Source organism: Balaenoptera physalus, assembly GCF_965194825.1.
Source record: "Balaenoptera physalus genome assembly, chromosome: 4".
Lineage (NCBI taxonomy): Eukaryota > Metazoa > Chordata > Mammalia > Artiodactyla > Balaenopteridae > Balaenoptera > Balaenoptera physalus.
In genome coordinates, this window is record NC_138891.1 from 12707861 (window position 1) to 12722637 (window position 14777).

The 14777-nt window shown below is 43.1% G+C and overlaps 1 protein-coding gene across 2 annotated transcripts in view; it reads right to left on the minus strand.

The window, feature by feature from the left end:
* Positions 1-14777, minus strand: part of CPNE4 (copine 4) — a 629469-nt gene that overhangs the window by 23087 nt on the left and 591605 nt on the right. For both annotated transcript variants that reach the window (XM_082459307.1, XM_082459308.1), the window contains exon 11: positions 2745-2878. In XM_082459307.1, coding sequence (XP_082315433.1) covers positions 2745-2878 — 134 coding nt within the window. The remainder of the gene's footprint in view (positions 1-2744; positions 2879-14777) is intronic.

Here is a 14777-nt window from a genome sequence, read left to right on the forward strand (position 1 = left end):
TTGGGGAGCTGGAGGGGAGAGAGGGCAGGGGTCTCCCTCTCAAAGGTGCAGAGAAAATGGGCTGGCTGGACTGCCTTCCGGGCTCAGGACCTGAGTCTGGGGGGAGCCTCCCCTCAAGGCCACCCTGAGAACTCCAAACTTCACGCGTCTCTCAAGCTGTTCAGCTTCACGGATCAGCTCATCATGACCCGTGAACAGTGACTGTACTAGGCAGGAAGAAAACCCTTGGCTGTCAGAGGCTGGGAGGAATTTCCAAGCCTCCTGGGGATTAAAAACCTCCGTGTCGCTGCAGGAGGGGGAACGGTGCCTTCTGTCAGTTTTTACTGAAGTGTTTCTTTCTGAGCAACAACCTCACTGACTTTGATGCAAGAATAAATTAATTCCAAAACCCTGACTTGAAATGTCCTGACTTCCTGTCTATTGTCTTTCCACCCACACAGAGGAGAAGCAGTGGAACCTTGTCAGTTTTCAAGAAGTGATTAGTGTGCCCATTTCAATGCTGAGGTGCCTTCTTTATATGAAAAATAAAAAAGCTCCACTGAGCCAAAGGAACCTGATTTTCTTGGCCAGTTGGGGCCGACAACTTTGGTATTTTATTTTTAAATTTTTAAAAGAATCATTTGCGATGATTCTTCATGTAACGCCAAAAGTGTCATCTCTTACTTTTAGAATGAATCTTTTTTTTTGAGGGAATACAAAATCCTCCCCAGGCTTTGTCTGGCTCACGTTATAAAGGGATAACAGCTCTAAAAGATGTGCGGGTCCCTCTGACTGTTGTATCTGCATCTTTCATGCAAGGTAATCAGGAAACAGAAGTTCTGCAACTTGTCCGGTAAATCTGCTGCACAACTGCAGCAAGGGCTCTGGGTGTCAGCATCTTAATTTCTGGCCAGCCCACCAAATCTCCTCTTTGGAATTCATTATTACACTGCCTTGTACCTTGCAGAGTCAGTTAGAGTCAACTTTATTACTAAGCAGCTATTGTGTTGTATTAAGTGCTTTTACCTACTTTATCTCTTTTATGAGAATTTCAACATTTAAAAGTTATTAAGAATCCAGAAGATGTTCCCTCTCTTCCTTCTTCTCTCATATGGGCACACTTGTGTGTGTATGTGTGTGTGTGTGTGTGAGTGTATGTGAGAGTGAGAGAGAGAGAAAGGAGAGAATTACTGTGTTGTTGTTTTGGGGATGTTTGGAGAAGTTTCTGACAGTGAGGATGCAATATGTTCATCTTTTTCTCTCCTTGGTAGAAATCTCCATATGACACGAGCCCCTCTAAGAACCTCCCCGAATTGGGGTCTAAAGAAATCAGAGCTGAGATTCAAGTTGTCTTCACAGACAATATTTCAAGGTTAAGTACAAGTATCATTTCAACAAGGTAATTAAAAATGTTATTATTGCCCTCTGTTCCAAATGTGGAAAAGAGGAAGTGTTAGCAGGGGCCTTGTGTTTAGAGCTGTCTGATTTGACTGTACCTGTTCATTCATCCCCAACTGACCTCACACCCATCTGAGTTATTGGTGATGAACAATATGAATCCAGAGACTCGCCAGTGGGAAGTCCACTGCTGGAAGCTTTCCTATTACCTGTCCTTTTGGTTTCTCTGCACTTTCTGGTCACTAGGTTGTGTCACTCCCTGTGGTGCTTGGGTATCAGGTTATCATGGTTTATAACCAATTATGAGACTAGAAAGAACAGAAATCAAGCTATTCCATGAAATCTCCCTGAAACCGGAAGCCAGAGTCACTTTCTTTATTTTCCTGGTTTAATAGGTCAATTAGTTGCTGCTCATTACTGACTAGCCCTATATTACAATCACACCAGGCTGTCAACTGAGATTTACCCATATTTATATTTACACTCATTCTACTTCAAAGAGCCTTCTTGATCAAACATGTGAACAACTTCACCTCAATCTGGAAATACTGGAAAGGCAGAATAAATTCAGTTCAGTGTAATTTATGTAAATCGCTTCTTACAGGGAATTCTCTTGGTGGGCAAGGTCAATATTTATTATCAAGTAAAAATAAATGTAATACTGATCTGATCTCAAAATTGTGTTTTCTATACAGACTTACAAACACATACACACACTGTCGTGGGCACACACACACCTTCTGTTAAAGTTACCAGCAGCTTTTGAGGTCCGTGAAACCCCACTATTATGAGCTTACACTGTGGAATGAGCTGAATCTGGGTTTAAATCCTGCCCCTGGGTGTGGAGCAGAGCACAGATCACTTCACCTCCCTGCACAGTTTTCCTCTTCTGTTAAACAACACCCATGACAGAATGTTTAATGTGAGGATCAGATAGAATAGTGCCCAATAAACCAGTGCTTCTCAAACTCCAAAGTGCACACGAATCATCTGGGAATCTTGTTACAATGCAGATGCTGATTCAAATTCTCAAGTGGGACTTGATGAAGTTCCTAGGTGAAGTTATGCTGCTGGTCCATGCACCAAACTTTGAGTAGCAAGGCACATAAGGAAACTACAAAAGGGAAACCAAAATCGCTATCCAGTGGTCCTGCCAGCCAAGTAAGAGAAGAAAGCTAAGAAAGGATTGTTTTGGTGGTCAATGTGAGCTTGGCATGAACTCAGTTTCTCTAGGTGTGGAGAGGATAACACGTTTGGGACAAAGCTTTATTCTGTCCCCTCATGAGCCTCAGCATAACTTATTTCCATTCTTTGGCCCAGGGTCAGGCAAGGGCCGAAGGAACCCACAGAGATGGAGAGTCTCATACCTGTCATAGTCTTGGCAAATCTCCCCCACAGCCACCAAGGCCTTCAGGTACTCATTGGGCTGGTAGGGGTGGATGTAGTGCAGGGAACAGCTGTTCCTGGGGTCCCCATTCGAGGCTGTGAAATCTATAGCTACCTGGAAGAGAAGATAGGCAAATGGGTGGATTTAAAATGAATACATTTTGTAGGAATTGTGATTAGCCCTGAGAGAGACACAGCCAGAGGAGGGGGGAAAGCAGTATGTTACACACCTGCCAATAAGCAGAGTTAGAGAAGAAATTCATCAGCTTTAAAAACTAGTTATTCAAATAATGGAGAGGATGTGGAGAAAAGGGAACCCTCCTGCACTGTTGGTGAGAATGTAAATTGATGCAGCCAGTATGGAAAACAGTATGGAGGTTCCTCAAAAAACTAAAAATGGAATTACCATATGACCTAGCAGTCCCACTCCTGGACATATATCCAGACAAACTCTATTCTAAAAAGATACATGCACCCCTATGTTCATAGCAACACTATTCACAATAGCCAAGATGTGGAAACAACCTAAATGTCCATCCACAGATGAATGGATAAAGAAGATGTGGTACATATATACAATGGAATACTATTCAGCCATAAAAAAGAATGAAATAATGCCATTTGCAGCAACATGGATGCAACTAGAGATGATCATACTAAGTGAAGTAAGTCAGAAAGAGAAAGACAAATACCATAGGATATCACTTACATGTGGAATCTAAAATATGACACAAATGAACTTATCTACGAAACAGACTCACAGACATAGAGAACAGACCTGTGGTTGCCAAGAGTGAGGGGGTGTGGGGGAGGGATGGAGTGGGAGTTTGGGATTAGCAGATGCAAACTATTATATATAGGATGGATCAACAACAAGGTCCTACCGTATAGCACAGGGAACTATATTCAATATCTTGTGATAAATCACAATGGAAAAAAATACAAAAAAGAATGTATATATATGTATAACTGAGTCACTTTGCTGTACAGCAGAAATTAACACAACATTGTGAATCAACTATACTTCAATAAAAAAACTAGTTATTAATTTGGTTGAGGACATTTCTATAGTCTTCAACCTCCCTCTCCCCCATGCCCTCTCTTCTCCTTGTCCAAAACAGAACTTGAGATTGACGTCCAGGTCAGAAAACCCAGCATCCGACCCATGACATCACCAGGCAACAAGGGGAAGGGTGGAATGTTGTAATTCACTAAGAAGTGTCCTTAGTGCTCTCCGGGCAGGACGATTCCATCTCTGAGGCCTAGCTAAACTCCCTCAAAACTAAATTCTGTGTTAAAGATGCAGTCTGTATAACAAAGCCACTGTTATTTTCATGAGTGAACAGTTGTAGAGAGAGGTGTTGAAGTGGTTATAATAAAATTTCTGCCAGAAGCAGCTCTGTGTAAGGCTCATTCATGTAAAAACTCCCACCCACAACAGAGAAGATGCCTGAAGTCTACAGCATTGTCAGTGGCAAGAGGAGAAGAGAAACCTCTGTCTGGCCACCTAGTCGGCATTATCTTTGAACTTAAGATTTTTCTGACCCCCTACATCATCATCATTTAAATAAAAGTTGACTCACAGGACACTTTTTTTTTTTTTTAATTTTGGCTGTGTTGTGTCTTCGTTGCAGTGCGCGGACTTCTCTCTAGTTGTGGCGTGTGGGCTCCAGAGCGCATGAGCTAGTAGTTGTGGTGCGCAGACTTGGTTGCCCCGAGGCATGTGGGATCTTAGTTCCCCATCAGGGATCGAACCTGTATCCCTTGCATTGGAAGGTGGATTCTTAACCACTGGACCACCAGGGAAGTCCCACACAGGACACTTCTTAACAACAACAACGACAAAATTCTTTAGCCTGGGGGTGGTGCTAAAACGGGAAGGTGTATTTCTTCTGATTTCTAATATCATCACCAATTCAATGAAAGTTAACCTAGCAAACACCTCTCCAAAGAAATGCTTTATCTTGGAGGTGGAGAGTGGGGAGAGAGGGATTAAAATGAAAGGAGTTGTAGGGAAAGAAAGGAATGTTCATGGTGCATCCAGCTCAACAGAATCCATTCACTGGCTGACTGATGATAGAAAGGCTCTATTTTCTCTTATGATCTTGTGAATGACAAATGCTATTTGCATAACATTTGGCAAAATTCCATTATAACAAACCACTGGAATATCTCATTGGATTTAAGGTGGGATGCTGGTTCTGGAAAGACAGAGGAAAGGGGCTATGTGCTCTGTGTCTGCTTCTGAAAGACCAGACTCAGAGTAACGTTGATGGAAAAAAATGTCACCTCATCTTATACTGTAAGCCTGCAATCAAACCAAAGTAACTAGAAGAGAAAAAGCATTGACTAACAGTAATTCACTAACAAGCTCTCTTTTTTTCCTTCGTAAAGTTATTCTTTCATCACTGAATTTCCCCTTTTCTTCCTCACCTCTCCACAGGACTATGTTGAAAATAACTTTAAGCAGGATTCAAATTCTATTTTCAGAACCTCCAGATGTTTTCAATAAGGGAGTACAAACTGATAAAACGCTAATATAATACTAAGTGTTTCAAAAGAAAAGGTCATATGAGTATTCCTCCAACCCTTAGATGCCCTTACTTTGGACACAAAGGGAAGAAGGGAGGGGTAACCTCTGTTGAAACCCTACTATGTGTCAGACACCTGCACTGGCAGCTTTACAGGCATTGTGTTATTTCATTCTCATAAAAACTCTGGGAGGTAGAGATTATTATTCCTTTTTATTGATGAATCTGATGCCCAAAGGTGATGAAGGTCACAAAGTCATAGGGGATGGAGCTGGGTTTAAACTCAAGTCTATATGGTTCCAAAGACTCTGCTCCTTCATCATATCATTATATACCCAAGAGAATGAGTAAGTCTGTGACCGGCATGTCCAGACATCTCGTGGGCATGTTTTATTCTTATGAAGGATTAGGAGATTTGGCCTGGAGGTAGGGATATTAACCAGGAGGCAACTACAGTAATTTAGGAGAGAAGAAATACCTTGAATGAACAACACTTCATGACCAAAGCAACTGTAAAAGGTAGGAAAACGGCAACTAAATTGTGTGTATGTGTGTGTGTGTGTGTGTGTGTGTGTGTTTGTGTATAAAGAACAGTGGGAGTTAATTTCTTCTGTACAGCAAAGTGACTCAGTTATACATATATATATATATATTTTCATATATTTTCCATTATGGTTTGTCACAGGATATTGAAAATATAGTTCTCTGTGCTATACAGTAGGACCTTGTTGTTTATCCATTCTATATATAATAATAGTTTGCCTCTGCTAATCCCAGACTCCCATTCCTCCCTTCCCTTACCCCCCAACCTATGTCTGTGAGTGTTTTTGTTTTACAGATATGTTGATTTGTATCGTATTTTAGATTCCACATATAACTGATATCATACAGTATAATCAAGTATATTTCAATAAAATAAAAAAATAGAATGGATAAACAACAAAGTCCTATAGAGCACAGGGAACTATATTCAATATCCTGTGATAAACCATAATGGAAAAAAATACAAAAAAGAAAGTATGTATATGTATAACTGAATCACTTTGCTATACAGCAAAAATTAATACAACATTGCAAATCAACTACACTTCACTAAAAACATTAAAATTAAAAAAAAAAATTTTTAATGAATAAAAACCAAAACAGTGGGAGAATGGGTTACTGAAGACGACTGGGGGTGACCTAAAAGGACCAGTGAAATCCAGTATCTTCTGAGATAGATTTCATCCTGAAGGTGAAAGCCAAGCCACTGAAGAAAAGAGAGGAAGACAACACGAACTGTGGTGAAAAGCTAGTTGAGGCGGCAGGGGTGGTGTTGGGGAGCCTACATGCAATGGGGCCCCAACCAGACAGAGGTCCAGATGCATGCAGACAATCCCTGGGAAACTTCTCCAAGGAGGACACTTGAGAGGTACCTGAGAGACAGTGTTTGGAGAAATCAAACATCACAGGGACTCTTGGATGTACTAAGCTTCAACACACACCCACCATTCTCTGCCTTTTTGTCCTGATGAGACATACTTAAGAGATCATGGCACCTCACATGTGTACATAGTGTTTAGAAGGTAAAAATAGTGCTGGGAAGGCTAGAATTAAAGCCACCTCTTTCTCTTCTACTGAGAAAAGCACTTTAGAGCTGTAGAAAACTCTAGAGGATGCAAGGATGTTATTATGGAGACAACCTTGATTCTGCTCTGATTTATTAATATCATTGCAAGTATTACAAATCACTGGCAGGTTTGATATTTTATTATTAATAACGAGTACCTGTGGCTCCCCTCACTTGTGTTTATGATGCCCCTCTTCGTGGAGCATCCCAATCTACCTGTGTTTCTTAACACTGCAACTGACAACCTGTACCATGTGTTGATTACCTGATTGTCAAGGGTATCCTGTGATGACAAAAAATACGCTGGTGTCTTGATGTAAAACCAGAGAATGAAATCAGATAATATAAAGAACAGAGGGGAAAACCTCCATAAAGGAAAATGGCAACTAAAGAAACATAATTGAACATCTTATCTTCCCAGGTATAGGCAAGATCCTCCAAGCATGCAGGCACGAAGTAGCAGCATCTGAGCCCAGGTGTATCACCTGGATGAGTACCTGTGGTATGGGGAGAAGTGGATGTAACATCTGGATGAGCTTAACAGATTTTGGCAACAATCTATACTAAAATTAAAAAAAAAATCATAGGGCTGGGATTAGGGTAAAATAAGAGAGGTGACTAGGGCATAAGCTCAGGAAGGCACTCATCTGAGCTGACCCTACACTTGCCTGATCTGAGAGTGATGCCTCCTTAAATTTTGCATCCTAGATGCCTCTCTTTCTTCACTCTGGTCCCAGTGCTGCTATATCTTTTCATTTCTATCAACTCTTCCTCCTCAGGCTTGGAATAATTCCCTTACGCTTAACAAACTAGGGTGGGGCAGAGATGGTGGTGAGAAGAGGATTGTGATTGAAGATATTAAGCATAGAAAACAAATAGGATTCCGTGACTGATTGTGAAGTTGGATGCCAGTTAGGAAAAGGGAGCCGCCAGATCTCCTTGGGGATGGAGGAGATTATGTAGTGGGACAACCTGAAGTTCAAGGTTAGAAGGCGGTATTGTGCTGCCTGTTCCTGGTGGTCCTGTAGGGACATACAAACATGCCCAATGGAAACTGCTTTTTTTCTGCAGGCAGGCCTCTGGGGTTTCCACTCTTCCCATGGGGATGGCCCCCATGTTTGTGACAACCACAGAGGCTATTCCAGCTCAGGAGATGCTGATGTAACTTTGGGGAAGGGTGTGAACTTAAAAATTACCTGATGAAAAAGGAAATAAACCAATGACCTTTATCACCTACTACTTTCTGTAATTCCCACCGCTCATAAAAATATTTTATCATTTGACTAGACAGTAAATGGACAGTCTCAGGTACAAGGCAGCTAAAAGATATTTTTTCTTTCCTGGCAACTGATGGTTTCTGAAGTCTCCTTGATGAGGCTGGAGATAAAATCTCTGTCTTCAGGAGGTGGCCTTCTACCAAGAATTCTCTGCGCTCTTTAAGTTAGCATGAGTGCAAAGAGAACAGAGAGAAAGGTTAGGTTTATTTTAAAAAGCAACAGGGAGGCTGTGAAAGATGGGATTAAGTTGAGAAATAAAAGCAAGAAAATGACCGAAAAATGCCAGTTTGTGGAGGAGGCTCCCGACTCCTGGCTTCCTTAATGTGGCGGGCTTGCAGAGCTGCCATTTTCATCTTCTGCTATGAAGCGTTCAGGAAAGCCTGCGGTTCTGATGTGCGCTCCCATCTTCCCAGCGGGCAGCCCAGGAACAGGCCTCCTTTGTTTCCCCTTCTGCCCAGGAGGTCTCGCTCTTCATTAAGCAGAGCCATGGAGCAGTTTTGCAAAACCTTGTGAAGAAAGCAAAATGCTTGCTTCCTCCATGCTGCCAAGTCCCCAGTGTGGGGAACTGCTTCCAGAAAAGGCTGGACGCTAACGATGAGTATCCTTCCTTGGACATTTTTAGCTTCTTACCTGAAACGAGCCCAGGCCTCATATCCCTTCCCTGCCGGTGAAAAAATACGCCGTTTGAGTACCTCCCAGATGTTGTCTGGGGAAAGCTGCTGTGAACCTATCTCTGGTTAGCTGCCTGATCTCTCTGCAACCTTTGTGATATCACCTGCTATAGGGCAGCTTTTATTGTTTGTTTGTTTTTTAGATTTGTATACAATTTGGACCTATAAAACAAGACTTGTAGGTGGAGATACTCTTTAGTCTGGACTATTTCTTAAATAATAGGTTTAATTATTGTGCTTTTCTGTTTCCTCAAAACCCTATAGCAGGCAAAGGAATAGGAACCTAGGCCAGATGGGAGAAACCCCAGAGGTCGCCTGGTTCATTTCCTGGGAAGTGCAAAGCATTCTCCTCTTCATCCCAGGACTCATTCTCATTTCTCAGGGTTCTACACCAGAATCCGTCAGTGTTTAGTCTGGGATATAAAATCAGGATTTAAAACTTAAACTGAGACACAGCTTGGGCATAGGATGTCTCAAGTGTGTTAGGGTCAGAAAAGATGACGTGAGAGGACCTTTAAGAGGTGATCTTTTCCTAGGTTTCAAGGTTAATCTGGGAGAAGCCACATTCAGCTTATTATATCATATTATATTATTAAAATGTAGACTATAAAATCAGGGATAAAGGAAAACAATACCCTCTTAATTTTTTAAAATTTATTTTATTTATTTATTTATTTTTGGCTGTGTTTGGTCTTTGTTGCTGCACGCGGGTTTTCTCTAGTTGCCGCGAGCAGGGGCTACTCTTCCTTACGGTGCGCAGGCTTCTCATTGTGGTGGCCTCTCTTATTGCAGAGCATGGGCTCCAGGTGTGCGGGCTTCAGCAGTTGTGGCATGTGGGCTCAGGAGCTGTGGCTTGAGGGCTCTAGAGTGCAGGCTCAGTAGTTGTGGCTCACGGGCCCAGTTGCTCCGCGGCCTGTGGGATCTTCCCGGACCAGGGCTCGAACCCATGTCCCCTGCATTGGCAGGCGGATTCCCAACCACTGCGCCACCAGGGAACCCTCTTTAATTAAAAAAAAATTACAAATAATAAAAAGGGCCATCTGAATATAATAAGAAAAAAATCACTCAGGATTCCACTAGTCTGGTAAGTCATATTTTTTCTTTTTAGTTATATACAATATATATATCCAAAATATTTTTAAAATTTATATATAAAACATACAATATAATTATGTATAAACATTTAACATAGTTGTAATCATAGGGTAGCTTTGCTTTATGTTCTTTTTTTCTTCACTTAACACTATGACATAAACATATCCTCATGTTATTACCAATCATTATAATTATCACTTAAAATGGCTTTATCATAGTCCACCTAAACGAGGACCTGTGATTTATATAGCTATTACCTTATTGCTGGACATTTGTGTTGCTTACAGCCTGTCTCTGTGAAAATCCGTTTTACAATGAACATTTTCTTGCATCTGGAAAGGCAATAACTTTCAAAAGAAACATTGAGTTCTTCTACCATTTTCTCTTCAAATATCTTATGGAGTCGGCCTCGTCTATGTTGTCTGTAGTTGTGTATTTTGTATATGAAATTCTAGTATCTGGTTTTCCTTTTAGCTGCTGTGCCATGTGCCAAACACATGGAACCCAATCTCTCTCCCTCAAGTCTCTGCTTCACCTCTGCCCAGCTCCTCCAAGACCACAACACGACTGTTGCCCTGGAGTCCTTACGACTCAAAGATTCAAACGAGGAACAAAGGTTGTCCTCAGGGGTGCCCTTGACATCCTGAAATGGTGTGCAGAATTGGGTGTGTGCACTTTCCAGTGAGAGGATATAGATCTTGTATCAGATTTCAAATGGTCCATGTGACCAAAAAAGAGGAAGAATCATAGACTGGGGCTTTTTTTTTAGCATCCTTTATGTCCTTCCCTCCCCCGGGGCCTTCTCTGCTTATTTTATAGCCTAAAACTCCCCTCTTCTCATCCTCAGGTTGCCACCCTCCTTTCCACCTCTTGCCTTCTCTTCATTGTCGGCCTTCTTGAACGAGTAGTTACACCCACTGTGTTCACTTCCTCACTGTCTGTTACACCCCACCTCCTGGGTCTCTGGTCTCATTCTGCTGAAGTTGATCTTCTGAAGATGATTTGAGCCTACTCATCACATGGCCCAGTCACCGTTTTTCATTCTTCACCTTCTATCTTCTGTTTAGCATATGAGATTACTGCCCCTGATCCTGTAACACTTCCTCCTGATCATCTGAGTTACTGTCTCCTCTGGGACCTCTCCCTCTGGCATCTCTTTATTGTTTTCCCCTCTTTCCCCTGCTGACAAATGCAGATCTTCCACAATATTCTGTCACCAGGCCCCCTGTCTTTCTGTATTTTTCTCTTTAGCCATCTCCTCCAGGCCCATGTATGTGCAGTTTCCACCTCTCTCCTGAAACTGAGGTCCGTACTTATAAAGGCTATCCACTGGGATACCTGAAAATACTTCCACTGCATCCGTGAGGAAGTTCATCTTATTGTCTGGCAGCTCCTCTTGATTTCCATATTTCTGTGAATGGGACTGCCATGCTTTGTCTTCAGGCACAAAAGATTTGAGTCATCCTGGACTCATCATTCTCCCTTGCCTTCCGTCTCCTCCTGTATCATAAGTCAAGGCTAGTAGACTCTCTTTCCACAGTGCCCTTTCCTACTGCTGCCCCTCTAGTTACCTCTTACTACCCATCACCAGGACGGCTACAGTGGGTTTTAATATCTTCTTTCAGAGTCCCTTTCATGAAGCCCTCCCAGATTTACTTCCCTAAAGCATGTGCCTGATTGCTCCCGAGTCCTGCCCAAGAGTCTTCTGAACATTCCCACATCCACCTAATTACCTAAAAATTCAAGGCCTTCAAATTCTCAATCCAAACCATTTCCCCAACAATCCCCTAGATATATCCTGTATATTCACATTAACACAAGTAAGGTTTCAGTATTTATCATTAGAATATATGGATGCATAAATATTTAAGTTCACAGGGGTGATTTTTAAAGCAAAAACATAGTATCACATTTATTTATCCAATTTCTTCTTTTCCCTAAACCTTATCTCTTCTTGAAGATTTAGGCTTTGATCCACCACCATTCAACAGAAGTATTCTGAGCAACTTATATCAGCCTACTACCTGAAGGGAAAGATGCTCTACTCTTGATATTCTTAAGGTGGAACCAGGAGCTCCAGGCATCAATGGAAGGTGCAAAAGCTTTCTTCTCACCCCTGTTTGTAGTGTGTATTGGTCAGAGTCTTGACAGGAAGCAAATGGTCCACTCAAAAGGGATGATTGAGAAGAATTTAATAAAAGGACAATTCTAAAATGTTAAGGGAGGCTGAGTAGAAAAGGTCAAGAGGGGCAGTTAGTAGAACCGAGTAAGAGTAATGTTTGCAGGGCAGGACACCTGAAGGGAACTGTGTCCTTCTGTAGAGGAATGTGGTCACTGCCAAACAGCCGCCTGGTGGGTAGAGAGTGGGGAAGAAGTGCCCCAACTTCATTCTCCTCCTATTGTTTGACCTCTGGCTGCTGCCTACCGTTGGTCAAATCCAACCAAAGTCCATGAGTAGGCAAACCTGGCTGATGCACGCGAAGAGGAAGGCCTCCTGGGCACAGGGACAGGGCCGAGAAGGGTGAGGAGGGGAGGAAACATGCAGAACTGTATTCCACTGCTGGCTCCTGAAGGTCTGTCTCCAGGGAGACGGAGGCTCATCCTGGCTGAAGCTCCGGGGCCTGCTTAGGAATCTCGGGCCATCCTCTGCGCCAGTGGGAGATTTCAACTCTGGAGAGCTCAGGGGTGGGGTGACTGCAACGGAACCTCATTCCTCCCTCCCTCTGCTCTGCCTGTCTCTACGCCAGGAAGCTCTCTTCTCATTTCTCATCCTTCTGCCACATTCCCTTCATTTTTCCAGATGGCCTCAATAAAATGATTGGGCATATAATAAATACCAAATTTATTGACATGTTAATTTGTTATTAATAGTTTGTATTACAGCTTATCATTTACATTAGATGGCACTGCTTGAGCAATAAGAAATTAATAATGGGAAAGCTGACTTAATTTTAGAGGAAAATAACAATGAGGTGGCTGGTATGTTTTCTTTAATAGAAAGCTCAAAATAGAACACCTAGCAACCTTCTCCTGCGTCCTCGGCCCGGAGTCCTCCAGGAGGAAGGGCTTTGTTGCAGGCACTGCTGATGGTCTGGTCTCCTCGGCATTTATCTGCACATGCTCCCCCTGTTCACATGCCTTGCTCCAGACTCACTCCAGACCTCCCGCAGGTCGATCCATGGACCCTGGATGGCTGAGAAGCCGGGGCTGGGAAAGTGGTAGTGAGAACCACCTGAGGTGGTCCCTTCCAGCTGGGGAGCATCAGTAAAAGTGAGAAGGAGGGGAAAACAAAGGCAGGAGAGCAATCCTCCTGTCAGGTGGGCCACACGATCTCCCTTCCCCTCCCCTTCATGAGTCAGGGTGTAGAGCTGGAAACATTCTGGGGTCAAACTTCAGTTTTCCTTGGGGCTAATTCTTTGTAGCCCACCTCCAAGGGCAAAGCAAGCCCCTGAAGGTTGAATAAAGAGTTGTTCAAAAGCATGGGATCTATAGAATCTAAATAAGACCCAAACCGATAGAGCTTTCCCTTGAAAAATCTATAAATAATTTTCTGCATCAATCCTTTGCCTAAGAGCATGGAACACTATCTCCTCTGTGACACTGCTGGCTCCTCCACCTCCATTTGCCCAGGACAGCTGGAGGTAGGGGTGTGTTCCCACAATGCACATGTTTGCTACCTTCTAAACATGCCAGTGTGTATATGGCGGGGGAGTGGGGGGGTGGGTGCTGGGTGGGTGTGTCTTTAGAGAAACTTAGACTTCAAAGAAATGACCAAAATCTATAATTAACTCCTGTAAGTATTCAGGGGCAAATGAACAATGGCCTGAGCTTAGGCAGGACATAGGTGGACCCCTCTGAGGTTATAGCAGAGGACAAGCCTCTATCTAGGGAGATGCCTTATCTCAACCCCTCGGGGAACCCCCTTCTAGTCCTTTGGGTACCACTATCCCTAGTCTCAGGAATACATTGCTCCTGTCTACTTTCTTGAGCTCAAACCAATTTCCTTGCCTTCCTCACATGACTGAGCCTGTCTAGGGAGCTAAACAGGGCTGAGTTTCACGAGTACACTTTTTTTTTTTTTTTTTTTAAAGATTTATTTTTTTTTTTTTTATTGATTGATTGATTGATTGCTATGTTGGGTCTTCGTTTCTGTGCTAGGGCTTTCTCTAGTTGCGGCAAGCGGGGGCCACTCTTCATCGCGGTGCGCAGGCCTCTCGCTATCGTGGCCTCTCTTGTTGCGGAGCACAGGCTCCAGATGCGCAGGCTCAGCAATTGTGGCTCACGGGCCCAGTCGCTCCGCGGCATGTGGGATCTTCCCAGACCAGGGCGCGAACCCGTGTCCCCTGCATTAGCAGGCAGACTCTCAACCACTGCGCCACCAGGGAAGCCCCACGAGTACACTTTTGTAAGATGAGGAACAAATGCTGCACAGATTGGATTCCTCTTGTTTACATCCACGTTGATTTCCTATAGGTTTTAGCAGATCTATTCCTTGTCATCTGGGTATTCTCTTTCTGCAGGTCATGTCTGCCTAAACCTAGTAGGATTTTGAATATGAAGCCACTGAAAGTAAATTGTTCCAGGGCAGATGGACTCACAACCCTGGCCCACCCGGGCACTTAAAAAAGACCCAGTCCACCCCAACCCTCCAATATGTATTAGGAGTGTGCAAATCCCATGGGCTCACAGATTCCATGTAGGCGATGATCCTCAATCCACTCACTCATTCTATTTTTCAACCTTGCAAGACTGGTTCTCCAGTCTTTTGGAATTCGCTTTCTCATTGACTGATGAACCATTTGGATGGCTTACTCTTGGCACTGACCATTGG